The sequence below is a fragment of the Telopea speciosissima genome, chromosome 11 (genome assembly GCF_018873765.1).
Source record: "Telopea speciosissima isolate NSW1024214 ecotype Mountain lineage chromosome 11, Tspe_v1, whole genome shotgun sequence".
Classification (NCBI taxonomy): Eukaryota; Viridiplantae; Streptophyta; class Magnoliopsida; order Proteales; family Proteaceae; genus Telopea; species Telopea speciosissima.
The window spans coordinates 4409050-4435516 of NC_057926.1; the positions used below are offsets into that span (position 1 = coordinate 4409050).

Consider the following 26467-nt stretch of genomic DNA (forward strand, 5'->3'; position numbering starts at 1 on the left):
GGTATATTGTGATGATGAAACAGCCATTAGCATCGCTCATAATCCTGTCCAGCATGATTGTACTAAGCATGTGGAGGTTGACCGACATTTCATCAAGGAGAAGCTCGAAGCTGGACTCATCTGTGTCCCATTTGTGAAGTTTGCTGATCAGTTAGCCGATGTGTTCACTAAGGGACTGAGTGGAAAAGTGTTTCATCCTATTTTGGTCCAGTTGGGCATGCATGACATATATGCATCAACTTGAGGGGGAGTGTTGGATTGTATGGGCCAGAATACCGTGGGGGGGTATTCTGGACTTTTTACAATGTTTTATCTTATGTACAGCCATGTCGGCTCTATTAGGGACAATTCTGTCCATGTAATTTTGATCTCTTTATTATAAATAAAGGCTTGGGGTCTGTCTAAGATCATTCAAGCATTATTCCCCAAACTGTTTTGTTAACAGAATCATTAAGCATGCATGACAGTCCACATAGATTAATAAACCACTAATTAGAAACATTAGGAATATAAACCAATATCAAGACAATGCAATTAATTTAAAAATAGGTACTGTTTTGGGAGTGAAAGGGGTGGGAAAAATCATGCAAACACAATTATAAAATTCTGTTTTAAGGTTAAAGAAGGGATAGGTTGTGGAGGTTGGTTTAGGGTTAAGGCTTTCAAGATAAAAATCTGGGAATGGGGCTGGGATGGCTAGAGATAGGGTTAGGATGGGGGGACAAGGGGTTTTGTTTGATAGAAATGGAGGGGAATGGCGATAATGGGGCTGGAGTGCTTCAGCCACAAGGGATAGAGGGGGGGAAAGGTTTTCGACAGCAGGGGAATGGGGGGAGGGGATTCACGATAGCAGCGGGGAAAGGGAGAAGAGAGAGAAGAACGAAGGAAAAGAAGAAGAGAAATAAAGAGGGAGAGAGAAGAGAGAGGGACGTACCTTGAGAGAGGGAGAGAGAATCGTAGAAAGAGGGGGAGGGGAGATGCAGCTCTTGGCAGCAATTTTTCGTCCTTCATCAATGCCCAATAAAGTGGCTAATTACAACTTAAATAAAGACAATAAATGGATATCCCTAAAATACCCTTAACCTAATTAAAACAAAAGAAACTAACAAAATGCTATCACTTAAGTTATAAGGGCTGAAACGAAACTGTAGAATTAAACAAATAAATATACTAAAATGCCCTTCACTTATTTGACATAAGTACTAAAATAAAAATGACAAAAATAACCCTAGGTTCTAAACAGCCTCGCGCTAGCCTGTAGCCTTTGAATCATCATCAAACCATAGTAACTGGCTCCGTGGAAGTAGTCTCCTGCGTCTCTGGTAATGGTGCACAAAGGGCCTATAATGGTGCGGCATGATGTTCCCATCACTCTCTCTCTCTCATATGGCACAGTCTCCGTCCCTTCCCAATCCTACTGACAATTTCCTCCGTCCCTAAAATATTCTTTAAAGATATCCTCCTCTTCTCTGTGTTAGTATCTCCTTGGTCCTTGCATTTTCCACTCCTTTTAAAAATAAATAAATAAATAAACTCCATATCTCCCTCATTCCCTAAGTTTTTGTCTCCTATCTACTTCTCCATTATTTGAAGTCAGTCCGGGAAAAGGGGTTCTTTTGTCTCTCCATGATCATCTTCGTATTGAGGGATATACTGATGCAGATTGGTGTGGTTCTTCTGATCGGAAGTCTACTTCAGGGTATTACTCTTTTGTAGGAGGGAATCTTGTCACTTGGCGCAGCAAGAAACAAAATGTTGTGGCAAGGTCTAGTGCTGAAGCAGAGTTCCGAGCCATGGCACAGGAAATCTGTGAGTTATTATGGATACAGGGCTTACTCCAAGACCTTGATGTTACTGTTCGACTTCCAAAGATGTTGTATTATGATAATAAAGCCGCAATCAGCATTGCTTATAATCCAGTGCAACATGACTGCACAAAGCATGTGGAGATTGATACACTTCCCATCAAAGAAAAATTGGAGAGTGGGCAGATATGTATTCCTTTTGTGAAAACTGGTGATCAACTGGCTGATGTTTTCAGTAAAGGCTTGTGTGGGAAATTATTTCACCCTATTTTGTGCAAGTTGGGCATCTTCGATATTTATGCTCCAACTTGAGGGGGAGTGTTAAAATATGTAATTATACCCGGTAGGGGTATTTTTGGTTTCTTCTCCCTTTCCCCCTCCTAGCCGATGTATTTAGTATTCCTAATTAGAATTGGCTAGGGGATCTTTCCTAGTTCTAGTCTGAATCATTTTAATTCTCTTTGTTATAAATAAAAGGCTTGGTGATCTCTAAGAATCACTCAAGCATTCAGTTCTAAGTGCTTCTAACATTATAGAAATAAATAATGTATGTAAGAGAAAAACAGTTTTGACAACTAGTCTTGGCAGTTTACCCTTCTTCCAAAAAATGCATCTCTCTCTCTCTCTCTCTCTCTCTCTCTCTCTCTCTCTATTAAAATATAAGTTTATTTATTTGCATATGAATTTTTAATAAATTGTAAAAAATTAAAAATTGTTAATGTTATATTGAATGCTTAGTAGTGTAAATTAATGACAATAATGATGATAAAAAAATTTAACCTCCTAGATTATTGTTTAACTTTGAACTGTTAAATATTCTATTAAATATCAAAATATTAAACTAATCACTAGTATAAATAAGTGAAAATAACATTATAAATTATAAAGATAAAAAAGTTTAAATGAACTGTACCGGGCCTGCACTACAGTGCAGCACCAGCGGCGTTATCTGCCACTGGGCATGTCAGGTGGGGCCTAATTTTTTGTTGCTGGTGGCCCCACCCTCTATGTATGTGGCAAGTTTGAGTCCAATCCGACTCTTTCGTTTGTTAAAATAGAGAAAATTGCTGGAGAAAGACAACATAGAGCTGTTTTGGACCACTGAAAATTTTGAGGGAAGGGGTTCAATAATCAATACAATGGGGATCCTATGAATTAAGCCACCAAATTTACACATTTACTGTTAGAGGGTCCACTCTTCCCGTTCTGTATGTTGGTTTTGCCTAGCTGGTATGCCATATGGCAAAAAAGAGGTGCTAAATTAACTAATCTATTTTTTTTTTTTTTTTTGATAGGTACTTAATCAATGGGGGGAGGGAGGGAAGATGAGAACCAAGAGGCTTGAACCCAAGACCTCCTGGTAGGGTGGGCTTTTATGCTCCACACTTCTACCAACTGCGCTAAGCAGTTGTTCTACTTATCCCAATTTGCCATGCTAAGCACAGACTCATTAGCTTGCTCCAACTAACTTCTGTTACAGGAGTAAGATGCCCTTATTTGTTATGCATCCCAAAACAATCACTTACTCTGATTGGTTTCCTATTCCCTTTTTTTTTCTCCTGTCACTTCTTTTATTACCTTCCAGCTTGTTATGCTATCTATTCTAGTAACATACCAACAATGTGAGGTTCTTGTTATATGTTTTCGTCCTCTGAAAATTCCCAGGTGATCAACCTTGGGATTTTGACCTGTCAGGAATTGTAATAGTGTGTTTTTTAAATTGGTCTGTATATGTTTTAGTTTTAGCTAAATTCATATAAGATTATACAAGTTATATTTTGTTTAATCCTTGTTTCATCGTCACTAAATATATTACTAAGGTAGAAAATTTGTCTTGTAATGTTGGTCTTTCATATTGCAGTGTCATGAACTTATTGGCAGAAATCTATTCCCAGGAAGAAATGATTCCTAAGATGTTTGGTACAGTGAAAGAAAAAGAAGAGTTTGATCTTAATGAATTAGTTCAGATTGATGAGCATGGGGCAGGACTCAAGTCTGAGGAGAATCCTTATATTTTATCTACTCTGGCACCAAGATTGTGGCCATTTATGAGGCATAGTATTACATCAGTTCGTCATTCAGCCATACGTACTTTGGTAAATAAATTTCTTTTAATAATTGTCATTAGGTGCTTGTTTATATGCATGCATCCATTTTTGGTTTCTACTAAAACTACCTTGTAATCCTTCATTCTTTGGTGCTTTCCTTGTAATACATAATTACTATCTTCTTCTCTCTGTTTATGCTCATACTCATACTTATGCTTTTCTGTCATTTCTCTCTTTTGCCCTTTTGTCTGTCCATCTCTCTCTCTCTCTCTCTCTCTCTATATATATATATATATATATATATATATATATATATATATATATATATATATTCCTATCTACCTGTAAATTGCATTGCACAAGATTGTGCATTGCTTTATCGACTTAAACATATTTAATTGTTGAATCGCTGACAAAGTTCTTATGTAGGAGCGTCTGCTTGAAGCGGGATGGAGAAGGAGCTCTTCCGAGTCAAAACCTAGTTGTATTTGGCCTTCTTTTATTTTGGGTGATACTCTTAGGATTGTTTTTCAGAATCTTCTCCTTGAATCAAATGAACAAATTCTGCAATGTTCAGAGAGGGTTTGGAGTCTCCTACTACAGGTTTTTTTTTGTCAAACATGCATGCTTTTTCATAAGCCTCACAAAAATTTTCTATTATTTCTTATTCTTATGTTCTTGGTTCATTCCAGTGTCCAGAGCAGGATTTGGAAACTGCTGCAAGATCATATTTCTCTTCCTGGATAGAACTTGCTACAACTCCATATGGTTCACCCTTGGATGCTATAAAAATGTTTTGGCCAGTAACCCTTCCTCGTAAAAGTCATTTTAAAGCTGCCGCTAAGATGAGGGCGGCAAAGCTAGACAATGATTGCAGTATAAACTTTGGCTTTGATTCTGCAAAAGGGGCTTCTTCACTAGAAAAAAATGGAGATGTGTTTACAAACTTTGTTAAGATAATTGTCGGTGCAGATGGTCAGAAGTCTGTCACTCATACACGAGTAGTTACTGCTTCAGCTTTGGGTATTCTAGCTTCTAAGTTACCTGAAGAGTCTTTACAGTTTGTCATTGATCCATTATGGAGCAACCTTACCTCCTTGTCTGGGGTCCAGAGACAGGTAAAATCTTTTATTTTTGTTTAATAGTTCCTAGCTCCTAAGAAATAAAAATTTCCACTATTTTCTTTCTTGCTTACTGTTGGGTTAAATTTCTAATTTTGTAGGTGGCTTCCATGCTTCTCGTTGCTTGGTTCAAAGAGATTAGGACTAAGGGTTTAGTTGGAATCCATGGGGTTATGTCTGGGTTCATTGATCAAATTAGACAATGGATGTTGGATTTGTTGTCATGCACCGATCCTTCATTACCTACAAAAGATTCAACACTTCCTTATGCTGAGCTTTCAAGAACTTACACCAAGATGCGTAACGAGGCCAGCCTGTTGCTTCGTGTTATTGAATCATCTACACTGCTTAAGAATATGTTGATGGCGACTAAAATTAACCCTGATACATTAAGTGTTGATGATGCAATCAATTTTTCATCTAAACTTTTGGTGCCAAGTAACCAAGCAGCTGGGGAGGAAACTATAGAGAGACACTTCCTTGATGATTTGGAGTCATCAAAGCAACGGCTTTTGACAACTTCAGGCTATTTAAGATGTGTTCAGGTTGGTCTTTGAACCCAAATGATATTGCCTACATTCTCCTTTTAGTTCTGCTGCTTCTCCTTTAGTGTAGAAACCAATGCTTTTACTTTCATTCCTTCAGTCGGTAGGGTAATATTTGAACAGTTGAACGACTGGGAGGCTTAATAGTTAGTTGGCCAATTATTTGCTGTTGCTTGAGCAGGTGACTTGGGTATCTGGTCATTTGTGTGGGTTCAGTGCGGTATACTTGCATGAGAGGAGCTCTGTAATTAGTCAGCCAATTTTTAAATATAGTTTGAGGAGGTGATTTGGGTGTTGATTGTTGGCTCTATAACTCTATTTTGTCTCTTCTTTTTTTTTTCCCCCTCTCTTGAGTGTTTGGATTTTTTCAATTGGTATATTGATTATATTTTTTGGAGTTCTGAATATGATTTGTATTGATATAACTAAAGAAAATAACTAGTAGTTGTATTCTACATGCATATAGCAATGATGTGGAAATATTTTTACAAATGTTTCAACTGCCTTAGGGTTTGTGATTTGTAGTGTTTTTGTTAATCGAGAAGCTATCTTTATTCATTTTATACTTCTATTTGCTCTTTCTTATTTTGCTAATTGGAATTGTCCGCAGAATAACTTGCATGTCACTGTATCAGCCATAGTTGCTGCTGCGGTCGTCTGGATGTCTGAGCTGCCTGTCAGACTTAATCCAATTATTTTGCCTTTGATGGCTTCTATAAAAAAAGAGCAGGTAATAGTTTAGAAAATTGTGGTTCCAAATTTTATGAATATCTGCCTATATATATTGTGTGCTTGTGTGTGTGTGTGTTCTGGCATGCTGAGTTCATCATAAATTGTTTACTTTAGGAGGAAATACTGCAACAGAAGGCAGCTGAAGCACTTGCTGAGCTTATTTATCATTGTACCACACGCAAACCAGGTCCAAATGATAAGTTAATTAAGAACCTTTGCAGCTTGACGTGCATGGATCCTTGTGAGACACCCCAAGCTGCAATCATAAATTCCATGGATATTATTGATGATCAAGATCTGCTATCTTTTGGAAGAGGTACAGTTCAACAGAAGACGAAGGTACATTTGCTAGCTGGAGGGGAAGACCGATCAAAGGTTGAAGGCTTCATAAGCCGGCGTGGCTCAGAACTTGCATTGAAGTACTTGTGTGCAAGGTTTGGTGGTTCGCTATTTGATAAGCTTCCTAAATTATGGGATTGCCTTACTGAAGTCCTCAAGCCTTGGAATCTTCAAGGGCTAGTGCCTACAGATGATCAGCATATGATGCAAGCAGTCGATTCTGTCAAGGATCCTCAGATCTTGATAAACAATATCCAGGTTATAGTGTCTATTTTTTTTTGGGTTCAAATATCTCTTAAGCTGTTGATAATTCTGAATGTGAATCAGTGCGAGCATAATGTTATGTCATTCCTTCTTTGTCATCCTTGTTCAACAACCATTATGATGTATAATATTCTATTGCATTCAGTGTCAGTCTCCTTGGGATTTACTTTTTCCTTCCTTGAACTCACCTGCAATTTTGGGCTTCTAGAAGCCTAGTGCTGATTTAAGATTTAAGACCTTGATTCATATAGTTCCTGTATAGCAGCTTGGTTGTAGGGTTGGTATCCCAACTAGAAATATTTTTACCTTGCAATTACCTAGGACATACCCAGGGCCCTGGGATTTTCTTTTTAATCTTTTTATTTCCCCCTCCTTATATCTTCTTCCACTATTGTCATATCTTTTTTAATTGCAACATTTTTTCTTGTTACATGGACTCAAGTTTTATTACTCTATTGCTGGTGTTTTAGAACTCTTACGTTGCTCCAAGTTATCTCGAATGCTTGAAACGTGAATGGATAGCCCTCTCTTGTACTTCTTCCGATGGAAAACATGCAAATTTTGGTCGAATGCTGCAAAACAAACAATGAAATTCAATGGAAGTTGTTTAGATATGATCTGCAAGTTACAGCTAAAAAATCTGGGTTTTAAAACCGCTCATCATTGGAAATTTGAAAGATGAGAAAAGACCTATTCCAAAAAATAAAAATAAAAAGCTAAGTTTTTAGCTGGTGCACCCTAATTTGAGTTGTCAAACTTAATCATCAATCTATGGCTTACTGCCTCCTATCTGCAGCTTTATTTTGCTGTTCTATCTCTTGTTTCTGACATTCCATGTTGCCTTTTACTCCAGGTGGTACGTTCAATTGCATCTATGCTGGATGATTCATTAAAGCCAAAATTGCTCTCTCTTCTACAATGTATCTTTACATGTGTGCGTCATTACCATGTTGCTGTACGATTAGCTGCTGCAAGGTGTATTACCTCAATGGCAAAGTCGATGACAGTAAGTGTGATGGGGGTTGTGGTTGAGAAAACAATCCCTATGTTGGGGGATACAACATCTGTTCACGCCAGGCAAGGAGCTGGCGTGCTTGTTAGTTTGCTTGTTCAAGGGTTGGGAGTAGAACTAGTCCCATATGCTCCTTTGTTAGTAGTGCCTCTTCTGAGGTGTATGAGTGACTGTGACCATGCTGTCAGGCAGAGTGTAACACATAGTTTTGCTGCCCTTGTACCTCTTCTTCCATTAGCAAGGGGCGTTCCACCACCAGTTGGATTAAGTGAAGGTTTATCTAAAAATGCGGAAGATGCACAGTTCCTTGAGCAACTACTTGACAACTCCAATATTGATGATTACAATCTTTCCACTGAATTGAAAGTGACACTGCGAAGGTAATTGCAAGCTCCCCATGTGATAAATTTGTATCTTGACATTTTTGTCATTCATTCCTGTGCTGGTTTTAGTTGCCATCTTTTATTCATTGTTTGCGACAGCGAAGTTTTTGGTGTTGATGATTGAATTGCAATGGTATTGCCATTTATTCTTGTATTTGCATAATGTGCTTTTGGAATTCTAGATAATTGATAAGCAGATTCATGCATTATCTGGAACAATTTACAAGATATGATTAAAGTTAATTTTAAGGTTTAAAATATTATTGTTGAACTATGTTTTGGCCTTAGTTTGTAAATTTCATTTTGTTGGCTGTTTTGGTTAGGTTCCAAAATGGAATTTGTTGGCATTTCGGTAGCTTGATTGTAATATTTCAGTGGATTTTTTTTTTTGGTTAATTGAATAATTAAAAAAATTGACATATAAATTAAAAAGGGTTACCTTAAATTAAATAAAATATTATAACATGAATATGCAGGATTTATAATATAAATCTATTGGATTGGACATTGAGAAACCCTTGAAATGGTTTACAAAATGGTTATGGTGCAGCTTAAATATAAATGAGCTTTCATCTTGGCCCGATTAAAACCAACAGATTTAACCTAAAACAAACAACAGATCCAAATATGCGCTCGGCATGCATTTAGCTGAAATAGAAAAATGGGCAAAATGGACTGAAATGATTGAAACACAGGCACACAACACTGAGAAGTTTCACTCTATCATCTGTTTTGCGTTGGCCACCGAAACGAAATGTTTTGGGGTTCTTCAGCTGAAACGAAATGAAAGTGACAATTAAGGCTTTGGCACCTCAAGTATTTTGGTATGTTCAATTGAAAAGTTCGAAATATCCTATGCATTTTCCAAATTTTTTGGTTGGAAGATGACAAAAAATGTTGAAAAGCTAATTTCCACACTATATGTTTGTTCACACTGCAATGAAAAACAACATGAACTTATATGCACACCACAGTTAGTTAAAACATGTTTTAAATGCCGTTTAAATGCGCTTTCCTCGTTGATCCGAAAGATACGTCAAAAAATGCCAAACGAATAAGAATCCATTTTAAACGGGTCTCATGTTTTTTGAGCGGAAACTGGAATTTAAAAAAAACTAAAATCTCGAATCCCCCAAAAAGTAATTTAATATTATATAGGCTTATGGCCTAGAGAACGGGCCTTGGCTCAACAGTGAGGTTGCTCCATTGTGACCAAGTGGTCGCAGGTTCGAGTCTGGAAACAGCCTCTTTGCAAAAGCAGGGTAAGGCTGTGTACATTATGACCCTCCCCAGACCCCGCAGTGGCGGGAGCCTCGAGCAACAGGTATGCCCTTTTTTATAGGTTATGGCCGCACATAAAATATTCATTTTAAACTAATAATACATTATTTGTGTATATTGTCATTGTTTTGGTCCCATATTTTTCAAATCTAAATGTTTGTGTACGGTATACCAGTACTATCCGTTTTTACTTTTTTGCTGTTCTCGAAATGTTTGGCCTTATTTTATACCGTTGCGTTAAAAATTTTAGCTGTTATGAACACTCTGTACTGAACAAATTTTTTTTTTCCATTCCCGCTTTAACTACATATGATGCACACACAAACAGACTCACTGGTGAGTGTTAATGCAGCCGGAAATGAATCTAAAATCTGATCTTTAAATACTTGACCTGTGAATGCTGGTTCTTTGAATTCCAACATTAGCTGAAATCCTGATTAGTTTTTTAGATGTCCTTATTCTTGATTTATTGATCTTCTTGTTTCCAATGAAATTGTATTAATTATGTTTCTGGTGGTTTATCTTCTTTGATAAAAATAGATTTTGCTTGAGAAATCAATTCCAAACTAATGGACCCCTTTATATCTAGCCATGGAAAGAAGAACCCTTTTATGTCTGGACTCTTGAAAGAGAACACATTTCTGTTGACAGCCCCTGCTAGTTTGCTCCTACAGGCCATTATTGGTTAAGTTTAGGTTTCTTTTCATTATTGTTTTCTAATCTCTTACTTTGCTGTTATGTCCTTTTTATCTATAATATTGAATTAGCGAAGGTACCTTCGTATTTTCATGCTGTATATTTTGTATGCACGAAAAATGGCCCCCCTCTGCCCCCTGTCCCATGTAATTTCATTTGAATAAATGGTATTTTGTATTTCTTGGTCTTCATACCACTGGTGCTCTCTCTCTTTATTTCCCCCCACTCTTTAGGGCCCATTTGTTTGGTGGGGTGGGAGAGTTGTATCGACTTTCCCAAAAACATGGGAAAGTGAGGTATTTGGTTAGCTGGGGTGGGAAAGTTACCAGACAATCTCTGCAAGTCAGCTTTCCCTGTCTGTTGCCGTGTTCTCCATCTCACCCTCTTCCAATGTTCCACCACATTGGTAGGACTCTTGCACGGTTCACGGAACTTGCAACGTTTACTTTTTCTTAGTCGTCTTCTTCAATCTCTCTCTCTCTCTACAACCGAAAAGAGTTTTATAGTGGTGTCACGATGGGGAAGGGTGGTGGTTGAGGTCTCTCTCTCATGTTCTTGGATTGGCAGTGGGAAGGGGGTGGGGCTCATCGTTCTCTTCTCAGAGTCTCGACTGGTCCACCAGAAGAGCATCTTCTGTGTCGACTTCTTTTGGCACATAGCCACATACTCGATTGATCATGCTCTACAATGAGATTTCTCCTGAAAAAGAAATTAACCAAACGATATCCCAATGCATCAATGAAGATCAACCCAGTCAACACCAAAAAAATTTCCAAAGGAATTTAACACACCATTTCTCTCTCAATCAAATTGCAATCCAACAAATCAAGATTACTTTAGCCAAACTAGCCAAACTTGTACTTCAAGTCTTCAACACTGATTGTAGCTAAGACAAAGAAACCAAGTAAAGGGAAAAATATGCCCACCAATAAATACCCAAAAAGAATGACATAAAAACACCCCCCCTCCAAAAAAAAAAAAAAAAAGAGGAAGAAAGAAAAAAGGGTGGGGATTAAGGGAAAAGAAGCTAACCTGGAGTAGGAAAATTAGAATTAATGAAGGGAGAGCCATCTATGTGTCTGCCAAATCCTAAACATCCAGAGTGTAAATCTTTATTGCAATCCCAAGCATCCCAAGAATCGAATTGACGAGTTTCAGTAGCAATTGTAGGCAATGCCTCGCCATCCTCCCCATCATTATGCAGTACGAGTAATTTACCAGCCCACCCAAATGGCCAGAAACAATCAGAGCTTTGCGTTGTAGAGCGACCCCACCGTCTGAAGAATACATTAGGCAGAGATATCTTCCCACACACCTACCAAAATTTATGGGTGTTAACTGTGGAACCAAACTTGGATTGATGTGAAATTAAAATTACCATCGAACTTTTGTCCTGACTTTTTGAGATGGTTAATGTAGGCATGTAGCAACCAATAAAGTAGTCAAAGCTAACTCTTCACAAAGAGAGAGTGTTCTTAGAAGGTTCAGCAAACGAAAGTCCGATGACTGAGAAGACGAGGTTAGAGTAACCATCTCTCTTTCTATTTCCTCATTCTTCCTCTCTCCATATATTACCACCCAATCGATGTTGGAAGCGGTATCCCACCCCAGACCAAGCAGTGATGTCAGAAGGGATATCCCACCCACGATCTCCTCCGATGACTTGATGAACCTCTGCTGCCGCTGTTGCTGCTGAAACCCCTCTCGATCATCCTTCTCCTACTCCCAAGCTCATGTTCACCACCACAATAATCAAAACCAACAGAAATTCCACTCACCCAACCTCCCCTCCCCCCCCCCCCTCTCTCTCTCTCTCTCTCTCACCTTCCCACCCAACCAAACGAAGTGGGGTGGGATGCTACAAGAAATTTACTCTTATTTACCAGTTTTGTCTTTCACCCCACTAAATGTCCCACCCATTTCTCAGACTATCCCAGTTCCCACCCCATACTTAGCTTTTAAACAAACTGGGCTCTATGGTTACCTCTCTCCAACCCCCATCAAAACTCCCCCCCCCCCCCCACCACAGCACCTTTGTGTGTGCCTCAGTAGCCTGCCTGAGTGACAGGTTGCACCTGTCCACAAGTCAAGGTGCAAACCATGTGCATGTCTCATTGTACCTTAATTACAATGCTTGATGTTTATTTTTTTGGGAGATGGACAATGGAGCAAGAGTCCTTATGTCACAGCACCTTTGTGTGTGCCTCAGTAGCCTGCCTGAGTGACAGGTTGCACCTGTCCACAAGTCAAGGTGCAAACCATGTGCATGTCTCATTGTACCTCAATTACAATGCTTGATTTTCTTTTTATCTTTTGGAGATGGACAATAGTGCAAGAGTCCTTATGGGCAGCCCGGAGGGGGGGGGGGAGTTTTGATGGGGGTTGGAGAGGGGGACTGAAAATAGTTGTTTTTCTTGCAAATGCTTGCAGCCCTTGGAGCTGTCTCGGGAACTATCTTTGCTGTCTTCATATTTTTGGGTCTTAAAAAAATGTATTTTTCTGATTTTTTTTCTGTTTCTTCCTAGCTCTCCTACCAATCGAGGACTACATTAGAATTTGATGCCTCTTTATTGTCTGTTCTTTGGTTCTTAAAAAATGTGTTTGGTGTTCATAGGTATCAGCAAGAGGGTATAAACTGGTTGGCTTTCTTGAGACGGTTCAAGCTCCATGGGATTTTATGTGATGATATGGGACTCGGGAAAACACTGCAGGCATCAGCAATCATCGCATCTGATATAGCAGAGCACCGTGCATCCAAGAATGGGAAGGATCCTCTGTCTCTAATTATTTGCCCATCTACACTAGTTGGACATTGGGCCTATGAAATAGAGAAATTTATTGATCCTTCTGTAATGACTCCTCTACAGTATGTTGGTTCTGCTCAAGAGCGTATTTCACTTAGATGTCAGTTTGAAAAGCATAATGTCGTCATAACATCCTATGATGTAGTCCGCAAGGATATTGACTACCTTAGACAGCAACTCTGGAATTACTGTATTTTAGATGAGGGACATATTATTAAGAACGCAAAGTCTAAAATTACGACTGCGGTAAAGCAGCTTAAAGCTGAACACCGTCTTCTATTGAGTGGAACACCAATCCAGGTTGGTTATTAACCTTGGGATTTACACTTGACATTATTTGAGTAATGAAGATCTGAAATTTAAATTACTCTAATGACTGGTTTACCTTATATTCCAGAATAACATCTTGGAGTTATGGTCACTTTTTGACTTTCTAATGCCTGGGTTTCTTGGAACAGAGAGACAAGTGAGTTAACAACTTTGATATTTTATCAAGTTTTTTTTTTCAATTTGAATTGTATTTCATTTACTTTTGGATTCATCTGCTACATGTCATAGGCATCCTTCCAGGAAAGGTGAAGATAAGAAATAGTATTTAAATAAAACATGAGGAATATGAATAAGTTCATGATAGGTTAGAATATCAAACGGGTGATATACTGAACAATGCTAGCATGGATTCTTATGCACAGATCCCTGATGTTCGTCTGTCCTGGAGTATGTCACATGGTGGAAACTTTTCATTAGGATTAATAAACTATTTGTAATTGTAAATTCTGTATTTCTCCAGCAATTGATGGTTATCGAAGTCCGATATGTCTAGAGTTAGTTAGTAACTGGAGGAGACTTTTCACATCATATGCTAACTGTTGCTTTGATCCATTCTCCCACTCCCACACCCACTCCCTTCTGCCTCAGCATTGTTCGGGATCTCTTCATTGGGATTTCTCACATTAAGAAGCTAAAGTAAGTAGTGAACAAGGGTGGTGGTCTTACTGAGAAAATGGGCACTAGCTTTCTGTCTTTCCCAAGCACCCACAAAAGAAAGAGAAAATGTAAGAAAGAAACTGCCTACATGCACTGTGGGCAGAAAGGGTCAGACATGGTTACCACCGTAATGAGTGAAGAAAATTAAGCTTTTGGATGTCCATTGTTCATTTTCTGATTTTTTTTTTGTCTTCTTTAATCTACGATTTGTGATGGTAAATCCTAAGGATCTTTCTGCTTACTCTGGCTTTGACCTTTATCTTTGCTCTCATCATACTATCTCTGATGTTCATGTCTCTAATACTCTTACATCACTTTTCTTTTAACTCTTATCACTTTAAACCTCAATTGACTGTTCTGATCCTCAATCCTTTATCAAAAGAATTGCTCCGATACCATGTTGTAGGCCCCCCAAATCCAGGTTAAAGATATGGGTGCAGGCCCTCACAGGCCGCCATTAAGTAACGGTTGGTCTTCCATTTCTGTTACTTTATAATGTTTTTGAAACTATAAATAAATATCAGATATATCAGAAATCTAATTTATTTACCTAATCAGTCTTACCGGCACTGATTTTGGGATTTTGGATTTACTGTTCACTTTAATTTCTTTTTGCCTCTTTGCAATATGCTTAAGCCACTGCTGACTCAAATTGCCTTCAGTTCCAAGCCACTTATGGGAAGCCATTGGTAGCAGCTAGGGATCCCAAATGTTCTGCCAAGGATGCTGAAGCAGGGGCACTTGCAATGGAAGCATTACATAAGCAGGTTCCACCTTTACTGACATATTTGCTAGTTGGCACAGGAATATACTCTTGGTCCATTTTAAACCCAATTTAGATTTTATGCACTACGTCATGCTTTGGGTGCTATATAAAGGATCTCCTGGTTTATGAACTCACTTAAACTTCTATGTACTAGGTCATGCCCTTCCTCCTCCGTCGAACAAAGGATGAGGTTTTGTCTGATTTGCCTGAGAAAATTATTCAGGACAGATTCTGTGATCTCAGCCCTGTCCAGTTAAGACTTTATGAACAGTTTTCTGGTTCAGATGCAAGAAAAGAAATTTCCACCTTGGTTCACGTGAATGACTCAGAAGATACTAGAGGACATAGCCCTTCACCAAAAGCATCTTCACATGTCTTCCAGGTACTGTGTCAAATTAAACGTCAGTTCTGTAAATTATATACTACCCTATGCTCTTGTTCTTATTTGTGTTTTATGTCACAGGCACTTCAATACCTACTGAAGCTTTGTAGTCATCCATTGCTTGTCCTTAGTGAAAAGCTTCCAGATTATCTCTCGTGCATTTTATCCAATATCATGCCTGGCATTGATGACATCATTTCAAACCTTCATGAACTGCACCACTCTCCAAAATTGGTTGCTCTCCAAGAAATTCTGGAAGAATGTGGAATAGGCTCGGATGCTTCAAGTTCTGAAGGTGCCATTGGTGTGGTGCAGCACAGGGTTTTGATATTTGCTCAGCACAAGGTAATATTCTCTTATATGCTTGGTTGGTGTTATAATGTAATTAGGTTTGTGACTTAATTATTATCCTTGGTCAATGATTGTATGCTGTGCAGGCCTTACTGGACATAATTGAAAAAGATTTGTTTCAAGCACATATGAAGAGGTTAGTCTCAAAACAACTGATTTGTCCTTTCTGTTACTTGTATAGTACATTTCTTGCATGTGTTTATCTCATTGCTGTCAAAATATTATTTTTTACAAATTATTATTTAGATCCATCCATGTTTTTTTTTGGGTGAATAAAAGAATTCATTACCAACAAAAGAAAAAGAAAAAGGGCCCCCCAAGGGGGGAATTACAAGAGGTGGCCGCTATCCAAAGCTTCAGCTAAGGGGAGCTGGAGCAGCAAAAGATACATTAGAGAGACCCTAGGATACAACAATAAGTCTGTTCCTTGGGGTGTCAGAACAAAAAGAGGGAGGGGCTAACGAAACTTTGGAGGAGATTTCAAAGGAAATGGAATCCTAAATCTGTTGATAAGAACGAGAATTGGAGGTCCATTTCCTGATATTACTCTCCATCCAAATATGAGTGGGCAGCACAAAAAGCTATCTTCCCAACTGTGTCGCATATAAAGGATCCAGCAAAGGTCATATCAACCCAAATCCATTCTCTTGAGAAAGGAAGAATTCTTCTTTGAGCAGGCCAGCATTTGGTCAGAATACCTTTCCAGATGGCCTTAAAGGTAGGGCACTCGAAAAACAGGTGAGTCCAGTCTTCCACATTGTTCCAACTAAGGCAGCAGGCAGTGGAGACCTGTATCTGACGACTGCAAAGAAAGGCCTGGTTAGGAAGATAGTTGGTGAAGACTCTCTAGGCTGTGAAAGTGTGAAACAATGGCGAGGTATATGATGCTTGAACCAGAGAAGATTCCTCCAAACAGCCGTCGTGCCTTTCAACCGGATAAGATTCCAAGCTGCTTTAGAAGAGAACTGAAGCGAGTAGTTTGCTGTTCAAGAAACACAATCACCTCTAGCTGGCAATCTTCTGGAGATGGACTGAAGGTCATTCCAAATAAGAGAAAGAGGCAGGGAAGAGGTGGGGGGGGGGGGGGGCTATCAACATGATGTAGGATGTCCGCTACAAGATCCATCCATGTTTGTTTTGGTAAGAAATGGAAATTGGCTTTAAATTATAAAACTAGAGAAGAGAATGATTTTTAAGAATAATGCCGGTTGGTAAGAAATTCCAACAAATCCAAGATTGCTTAAATCTGATTTATATTGAAGGAATTATGTTTAGGTCAAATCTAATTTGGTGTGCGCGAATGCTGTCAAAATCGCTCTGAATAAAAATATTTTTTTAGACATAAAAAAAATGAATATTTTACCGCACTTTTCTTTTTTAGTAATGTTTTATCATATTAAGATTTATGGAATTTATAGATATGAGAAAAACCCCAACATTTAAAAGTTATAAATTGCATCTACCGCTGAAAATCCAATTTTTGTTCTTGAACTCAGGAAATCTCTAATGATATGGTTTTTTGTAACTGTAAAAATGATAACATTCTAGCTCTTCTTAGATCATGGGCAGAAAAGGCCCCGACATCTAACTCTTATTTCACCTATGACTTATCTGTAAATTTGCCCTCTAAGTAATTTTAAAATTTCCTTCTTCATAACAAAAAAAAAAAAAAAAAAACAAAACAAAACAATAAACATAAATCAATGTAAACTCGTTGCCGTGGCCCCAAGAAAGAGCCTGGATGCCTTGACAACTATGCGATGATATGTGTCCAAATTGGGTATGGGTACGTGGACTGATTTGGGGCTGAGGTGGTTTTAAATATGAATATATGATAACCTTGGTAGGATAGGATTGGAGTCAGGTTTTGCAAACATGGTGGCTTTGCATGATGCCTTTTGACTTGCATGATTTTTCTGGTCTTCATAGATGAACTAAGTAGGTTTCTTGAAGAATTTTGACATAACAAAACTGGAATCACTTGGTGGTTTTTTCTAGGCTTAACCATGCCTTCTGAAAATCCATAACCCCAATTGCTATGGGAATACCATTTAGTTGACCTATGCCCATTTGAACAGCCTCAGTTATCTCTGTCTTTCGTTGATAAGAATTGATACAACAGCATGGAGGTTCGGTTATGAGCCATGCATGTGCCAAAGGAGTTAATGCATCAAAGTTTCGCTTGTACAGGAATTATCCAAACCACGTTCGGATGTCAAGTTCTAACTGCTTGAGCATCTATGCAGTAATACCACATACACAATTGATTGTTGAGAAATGATTGGTAAGAACATCATTATGTTTGCATGTGATGGATCATGGGTGATGGAAATCTAAATCCTGTATCAGTACAAATCCTGATCTTGTATATATGTCTTCTCAAACTTTTTTTTTTGGATGAATAAAAATTATATTACGAAGAAAAGGGCGGAATATACAGGCGCGAGGGCAAACAAACCAAAAAGAGAGAGAGCAAGAGAGCCTAGAGCTAGCTAGACTGCAAAATAGAAAGAGGAAGACCCAGGATACAACAATGAGTTTGTTCCTTGGGAATCCTTTGAATTAGTAAGAGGAAGCGAACTAATCTTAGAGGAAACATCGAAGGAGATGGCATTCCAAATCTTGTCTGAAGAGCGAGAGTTGGAAGTCCATCTTCTAAGGTTGCGTTCCATCCAAATGTGGGAGATGGCAGCACAAAAGGCCAACTTGCCAACAGTCAAAAATAGATTTCCTTCCAAAGGTCATGTCTATCCAAATCCAATTCTGATGAAGAGGGACGGCCAGCAAGAGCAAAGGACTCGTTTCCAAATGGAAGAAGTCAGAGGGCAAGGGAAAAACATGTGGTCTGTATCTTCATGACCGTTCCAACAAAGGCAGCAGCGGGAGACCTGAATATGACGATGAATAAGGAAAGCCTGAGTCGGAAGGCAGTTGGAGAGAGCATGCCAAGAGATGAGACTGTGACGAGGGATATGCCCTTTGAACCAAACGACTTTATGCCAAGGACAGTGGGTCCCACTTTGTCTAACCATGTTCCAAGCTGAGTGGGAGCTAAATCTGCCGGAGGGGGAAGGGAGCCAAAGGATTGTATCTCCTTTGCCTAGGTGACCAAGGGGGATTGGGGGGGAGGGAGCTCCAAAGATCCACAAAGAGGGGGGGGGGGACCACGAGCCTCTAGAGATGATGGAAGCGACCAAAGAATTGCCTAGCCCAGAGGAGTATATATCACGGGAACTCACAATAGAGGAGAGAACACCGGAGGGATGCCATTTGTCAAGCCAGAGAGAGGTTGAGAGGCCATCATCAATCCTGCAAGAGATGGCATCTATGGCTATGTGTCTCACTTGGAGAATTTTGCGCTAGACCCAGGAAGAATCAGCCACGAGGCTAACTGACCAGATGGAGTCCCTTTGGAGAGGCCCGACATAAACCCAAGACGACCAAATGCTGCCTTTGTTGGTGTGGAGCTTCCAAATGAGCTTGAGAGAGCCTCTGCTTAGATTGACATCATTAATCCTTCTGAGACCAAGACCCCCTTCAGATTTAGGGGGGCAAAGGGAAGACTAACTCTTGGGATGGAGAAATTTGGCTGAATCTACTCCTTTCCAAAGGAAGGTGCACATAATAGACTCTGCTTCCTTGATGATGACCTTGGGGAGACTAAAAACTCCACTCCAATATATGTAGCAAGATTGGAGGACTGATCTGATGAGCTCCAAACGACCTACATAGGAGAGAAGCTGAGCTTTCCAGAGTTGCAACCTCTTGCGTAGGAGATCCAAAATGAGGGAGCAATGGTAAACGGTAAGTCTAGCAGGGATGAGGGGGAAGGCCAAGCTATCGAACAGGAAAGGTACCATTGGTGAAACATGTAAGGGAGGAGAGAAGGTTTTTGGTGGTGTCAGGGACCCCGGCAAGGAAGATGTGGGACTTGAGGAGATTGATGCGGAGGCCAGAAATGTTTTGGAACAGGAGAAGGGAGGACATGATGGACTCAATGGACAGCAAGTTGGGTCAGGTTTGTGGGCTTACATTTGGGGATGGGAGAGATGAGGTGGAGGTCAATTTTGGATTGGAGACTACGGATAACACCTCAAGGGAAAGTCAAAAGAGGAAGGGAGAGAGAGGGCAACCTTGGCGAATGCCAACAGAAGGAGAAAAGTAACCAGCCGGACTACCATTCACAAGAATCGAGAAGCGGGGGGAGGAGATACAGGAATGGATCCAATTGACAAAGATCGGGGGGAGAGACATTTTGAACAGGACATGGGAGATAAAATCCCAACGGATGGCGTCGAAAGCTTTATGAATGTCAATTTTCAAGAGAGCGAACGAAGAGTGGGATTTGCGATCAAAGCCTCGGACGATTTCCTGGCAAAGGATGATGTTATCAGAAATGCTATGCCCAGAGATGAAGACAGATTGGTTAGCACTAACAAGGGAATCAATGACAAGGTAGAGACGGTTAGCAAGGATTTTGGCAATGAATTTGTACAGGAGATTACAAAGGGAGATGGGTCTGAAATCGGCCATGGAGGAGGCGCCTGATTTCTTGTGAATGAGACGGAGAAAGGTATGGTTAATGATGCATTGGATCTACCTATGATTGAAGAAGAAGCTTCTAATGGCATTAGTGAGGTCAACATTGATGATGTCCCAGTCAGAGTAGAAGAATCCCATGCTAAATCCATCAGGGCCAGGATCTTTGTTTGCTTTGTGCGAATATGTTAAGTAAATGTTTTTATATTTGGTATTTCATTTACTTAAGATATTATTCATAAATAAACAAATACCCCCTAATTGAATCCAATGAAAATAGTTAAAATATCAAATTCCAAAAGGATAAAAAGTAAACCCCCCAATTCAAGAACAAAAATTGGATTTTTGGCGGTAGGTGAAATTTTCAACTTTCTAATTCTGGAGTTTTTCTCAAATCTAAAAATTCCATAAATCTTAGGGGAAATATCAACCCCCTCCCCTTTAAGTTTCCTTAATATCAACCCAATACCCAAGTTTTGAAAAATGATAATGCCCTCCCCTATTTTTTAAAGATTCTAGCAACTGTACCCTAAGTGACTAACTCTGTTAAAATAGAGTATGAAAAGACGATATTACCCTCGTCTCTAACCTTAATTCTTTCTTCTTCTAGTAGCCACGGTCACCACCACAGTTGTATCCACCACCACCGCCGCCATCTCTGAAAGCTTACTGTTTTTTAGAGGAAACTTGAAGGGGCTACTAGAAGGAGCAAAAGGGTAGTTGAAACCATGGTACTAAATCTCGTTTCGTTTCGGTGTTTCGGTCTGACCGAAATTTCCGAGATATCGAAATTTCGTCGAAATCTCGGTCGAAATATGGTATTTTTCTGTGGGTGTAAAATGCCAAAAATGTTCGAGATTTCTGAAATTTTCGAAACGAGATGACCGAAATTTCCGAAAATATTGCATTTTTTCATTTCGGACTTGCGTTTCGTTTCGGATAGGTCAAGATACTCGAAATATTCGATATCTCGACCGAAATTTCGCGAGTTTTAGTACTATGGTTGAAACCAAAGAAACCAGAGAAAACGAAAACGAAAGCTGCCTATTTTGTTCTCTCGCAACTGATTTCGAAAACGAAGTGAGAGAGCGAAGCAAAGAGACCCCATCTTTCTGCTTTTGCAAGAAATTTTTAATTTTTCTTGGGTTTCTGTTTGTTTGATTCTTCTTCTGATTAACTTTGGGGTTTCTTCTTCTTTTCTTTGTCGTGTTCTTTGAATTAAAAGGTGGTGGAGTTGCTATTCTTGAAGGAGCTCACAGATGCTTTTTCTCTCTCTCTCCTCCTTGATTGAAGGTTTGAACCCAACCTAACCGAACTGATAAATAGCATAGCTGGTGAAACAAACGATGAGCAACCAATGAATTAAAAAGCAACAAAGAAAGAATTCAATTCAGCCGGATCCATGATTACTCCTCTCGTGTTGCTTCCGTTCCTCTTCATCGTCCTGTTATGGCCAGTTGGCAAAGCCCAATTGCACTTCTGAATGTGGTGGTGTCCAAATTCCCTACCCCTTTGGCTTCGGAGCTGCTGATAATGAAGACTGTTACTGAAAAGAATTTAAGCTAATCTGAAACGACAGCTACAACCCTCCAAAACTGATGTTCAATGGAAGTGACTTGGAAGTTATCGATATTTCATTTAACGGCCAATTGACTGTAGTTTGTCCTGTAAATTACTATTGCTACAACGAGTCGGGTGAACGGAGGACAAGTGATTCGAACATAATTTCTGCGAAATTGGAGAACCACAACCTATTCACCATCTCCGAAACAAAGAACAAATTCACGGCTCTGGGTTGCTGACATGATCTCTAACATCACCGGTTCCAATAATGGCCAGGGATTCTACAGTGGGTGTTCCATGTATTGCTACAACAAACCTGATGTGATCAATGGTTCTTGCACGGGCATAGATATAAAAGAAGAAGAGGGCAGAAAAGGACTCATCCAACGAATTGAGGTAGTGGTGGTGGGTCAGAATCTGAGGAATGAAAGGAGTACAGAGCGGACGGAGTAGATGGAGGAGTCTGAGAGAACGGATGGGATGTTGTGGGGCCATGTGGAGCTTCAAGGGGTCGAATATGACAGTGAGATAGAGCGACGACGAGGAGGTGGAAGAAGAAGGGGAAGACCAAGACGGAGCGCAGGAGATGGAAATGGTGGAGTAACGATTCCTCGTTTATGTTGGAGAATCGTTGCTCTTTTCTTTTGGCTTTTGTTGTGGTTTTTGCTCCTTGGTGAAAAAAACCCTAAAAACGTAGAGGGGCAATGTTGCAGGGGTGGGGCGTGCGAGGAAGAAGAAGAAGAAAATGCAGAAACGAAAAATGGGTTTTTGGGGGAAAAAAAAGATGAAAAAGGGTTTTGGGATTGAAGAGGGTAAAATTGGAATGAAATTATACTAAGGGTAATTTGGGGTTTTAAAAAATTGGACATGCCCACGTCAACACTTAATGACGTTTTCTAACGGTTAGGGTACGGTTGATAGAATCTTTAAAAAGTAGCGGAGGGTATTATCATTTTTCAAAATTTGGGTATTGGATTGATATTAAGGAAACTTAGAGAGGGGGGGGGATGATATTTATTTGATAAAACATTGCTAAAAACCAAAAGTGCGGTAAAATATTCATTTGTTTTGATATCTAAAAAAATATTTTCATTTAAAGCGGTTTTGATAGCATTCGCGCACACCAAATAAGGTTTGACCGGAACACAACTCCTTCAATACAAATCAGATTTAAGCAATCTTGGATTTGTTGGAAAGCTAGTTTTGTGCTCTACCTAATACAAAAAGTCTCATGTAAAAATAAAATCATTTGATCAGTCAAATTTCTTAGAGAACAAGAACATTTCTCTAATTGAGAGCAGGTTAATTACTTATTGATAACATCATATTTTCTAAGAGTAGTATGAATTAAATGTGAGACTAGGTATACTTGAAAATGACCAATTTCAAGAAAATATAAACCGAATGTGTGTTTTGATTGTTTCATACATATAACTGATATATTAAATAAATAATATTGTAACGCGATTTAGGCCGCCTAGTCACCGCTTAGGCGCTGCCTAAGTGCCTAAGCGCTTAGGGAGGTCCTCAAACGCCTCGGATTGCCTAGCGCCTTGACAACTATGGTGAAGTTTTGATGGCATCAACAGAAGAGAGAATTGAGCCATCAGAGGAGGTGAGGGAAAGGATGGAGTTGGAGTTTGTGCAGGCTTGAGGGAACGGTGAAAGAAGGCAATGTTGGACTCACCAAGCTCTAGCCATTTGATACAGGATTTTCGCTTAAGGAAACTTTCTTCTTGGTAGAGCAGGGAGGAGAGCTTAGAGGCGGCTAACTTTTCATCATCTGCAAGAGAGGGGTTGAAAGGGTCTAATTGAGGACGGGATTGGATGGAAGAGAGGTTGTTAATACAGGAGGAGACACGAGAGGAAATGTTTCCGAAGGAAGAGAGATTCCAGGATTTGAGGGCAGCTTTGACATTTTTGAGTTTTTTAGAGAAGACAAGGAGGGAGGAGGAAAAGGAATGGACCGGAATGTCCCAGACAGCATTGACAACAGGGAGGAAGTCCTAATGAGAGGACCACATATCGAAGTATTTAAAAGGCTTGGGACCGAAGGATAAGTAGGGGAGGACAAAAGGGGAGATGGGAGGTGGTCAGATAGACCAGGGAGGTCACAGAAAGCATAGGAGGATGGAAGGGAGGAGAGCCAGGATTCATTAACAAGGACTTGATCAAGTTTATAAGCAACTCTATTGGGGTCGGAGCGCCTATTGTGCTTGGAAAGATCAGCACCCGGCCATCTAAGGTTGTTAAGCCTAGAGTCCTCAAGATAGGAGTTAACACTTCTACAGCTTGTTGGTTAAGAGGGGACCCACCTATTTTCTCATGGCTGAACCAGACAACATTAAAATCTCCTCCTAGACCCCATAAAGAGGAGTCCACAGAAGGGGAAGGGAGCAATTGTCATCCCAGAGGGGGATCCGATCCGTATGACGGTTTAAGGCATAAACCATTATGAAGAAAAAAAAGGTGATTATCAAGATGGTCAGAGATGCTGAGATGGATGAATTGGGAAGAGGAGGAAGCCGAAATATGATACATAGTGGGGTCCCAGAGGATCCAAATGCAACCATTTGAGGAGTGGGACTGTGGGAGTAGTTGGAGAGAAATGACCAGGAAGGAGAGATGGAGGAGACAATGCGGGACAAATTGGATTCCAGAACCTTGGTTTCCAAGAGGCAGTAGAGGGGGGACTTGGAAGACTTAAGTCGGGAATGAATGTCAGATTGTTTGGCTGTGGCGTTATGGCCACAAACATTCCAGATGGTCCAAGGAATCATGATAAGGAAGTGGAGGGGGGGGCAACCAACCCATGGAGGAGCTCAAGGGAGAAGTCGAGGGAGTGCTTTTGGGATGAAGGTATTATTCCTTTGGGGGGGGGGGGGGGGTAGCAGAACAAGGGAGAGGGGATGCGAAGATGGCTCAAAGAGGGGGGAGGAGTAACCAAGGGAAGAGATGGGAGAAGATAAACCTCGGGGTGGAACGTTGAGGGGGCGTTAGAGGGAAACTGATCCATTGCTGGGGTAGGAGAAACCAAGGAATGGGAGGGATGAAGAGATGCTTCGGGGTGGGTTGGGTGGGGAGTCGAGGGATTAGAAAGGGAACCTAGGTCTGGTTCAGCGCAGGTAGGATTAGGGTTTAACCGGGTCAAAGGAAAGTGGTTTAGAAGGTTAGAAGGAGAAATGGGGTGAGTCGGGTCGGGTGGTTGAGAAAAGGAAGACGGGGGGTATGGGCACGAAGGGTAAGGGTTAAAAGGGAAATGAAGGGTTAAAGGGGTCTTCGGTTTTGATAAAATCGCATGTTACGATTTCAAAGGGACATTGGAGCTAGAAAAGGGGTGACAAAGGGGGGTGGTAGAGGGTGAGTACGAGGATAGGGGTATGAGAATGGATGTGTTGGGTAGCAGGGGTATTCAGGGGCGGCAACCAGGCTTTTTACAGTTTACTAGGAGGAACTGGCGAATCAGGACGAATCACCTAGGGCTCAGAAGGAGTAGGCGAGACATCACAGTCAGCGTCAGGGTCAAGGTTTTGAAGCACTGCAAACCTGTTGTGACCAGGAAAAGGAGCTCTGTAGGTCGGGAGGGACAGGGGACAACTCCCTGGAGCTTTGAAGATCAGAGGGAAAGATGTCGGAAGTTGGGGGCCTTTTCCTAGGGCGGTGGTTTCTCTCTCTTCTCCGACCACGTGAGGTAGCAGGGAGGTTTTTAGCCCTCCAGGATACCAGAGACAGTAGCAGGAGAGCAATCAGCAACAACCGGATCAATTGCTACTCCCTCCTCAACACTCGATATACCCACAACAACATTTGAAGCAACCTTGGCAGTAAGCTCAACACCCATGGCATACTCGGTGATAACCATGGCAGCCTCAACAACACGATGGCAAGGGACATCCCCAGCAAAGCCAACAGTACCATCGGCAAACGACTTCAAAGAGGGGTCCGATGGCTTGACAGCAGCAGGAAGGCAAAGCTTTGAAGAATGGCCATAAACCTTGCAAGAGGTACAGTAGAGGGGAAGCCATTCGTAGAGGACTCTCTGCGAGAAAGAATGGCCATCCTCTTCCATAATGGTGACGAAGTCAGGCGGAGGAGACTCGGTGGAAATTTCAACACAAATCCTAGCAAATGAGAGATGATCCATGCGCTTTGTACGTTTGTCCGTAAAGAGGCTTCTTGATGATCGAACCCACAATGCTAAGGCCAGAGGGGCACCCGTAGTGGAGTGGAAGACCAGGGAGGGCTATCCAAACGGGAATGGTTTGAAGGTCAATTTTACAAAGAGAAGAGTGATGGTCCCATTGGCGCAAGAAGATGTGTTTCTTACCAATCTGCCAAGGACCACCCTCAGAGCTCATAGCTTATCGGCATCATTGGAGAAACGGAAGATGAAGATACCATTAGACATCAGGTAAGTGAAAATAGCTCCGACAGCTCTCCATTGCTTTAGAAGAGAAGACTTTACCACTTGGAAAGGAGGTCGGCTGCCAAGAAAGTGACCAAGCAGGCAGCACTGCCACTTGGAAATTTCATCGTCGAGGAGACCCTTGGGGCAGAAACCAACCTTGGATTCATCTATAACAGAGGGGGGGGGGGGACGAAGTGAAGAGAGTATCTATCAAGGGTGGAGGATGGGGGAGAATCGAAAAGGGATTTCCAAGGTTTGGAACCAGGGAAGGGTTGCAGCGAGCAAGAATGGAGAGGAGAGGGAGGTGGAGAAGGAGGAAGGAGAAGGGATGGCAGCGGCAGGGGCCGCCGGAAGGGGAAAGGTCATGGAGTTGAGGAAAAAGACACTATGGCTTTGCTCTTCTCCAACTTGGTTACATAGATTTGGTGCAATAGAAACCCA

The 26467-nt window shown here is 40.6% G+C and overlaps 1 protein-coding gene across 2 annotated transcripts in view; it reads left to right on the top strand.

Annotated features, from left to right (window-relative positions):
* Positions 1-26467, top strand: part of LOC122645775 (TATA-binding protein-associated factor BTAF1-like) — a 91784-nt gene that overhangs the window by 59247 nt on the left and 6070 nt on the right. For both annotated transcript variants that reach the window (XM_043839137.1, XM_043839138.1), the window contains 13 exons: positions 3667-3901; positions 4283-4456; positions 4546-4971; positions 5076-5519; positions 6130-6249; positions 6366-6848; positions 7708-8246; positions 12841-13330; positions 13428-13496; positions 14680-14784; positions 14938-15165; positions 15247-15510; positions 15603-15652. In XM_043839137.1, coding sequence (XP_043695072.1) covers positions 3667-3901; positions 4283-4456; positions 4546-4971; positions 5076-5519; positions 6130-6249; positions 6366-6848; positions 7708-8246; positions 12841-13330; positions 13428-13496; positions 14680-14784; positions 14938-15165; positions 15247-15510; positions 15603-15652 — 3627 coding nt within the window. The remainder of the gene's footprint in view (positions 1-3666; positions 3902-4282; positions 4457-4545; positions 4972-5075; positions 5520-6129; positions 6250-6365; positions 6849-7707; positions 8247-12840; positions 13331-13427; positions 13497-14679; positions 14785-14937; positions 15166-15246; positions 15511-15602; positions 15653-26467) is intronic.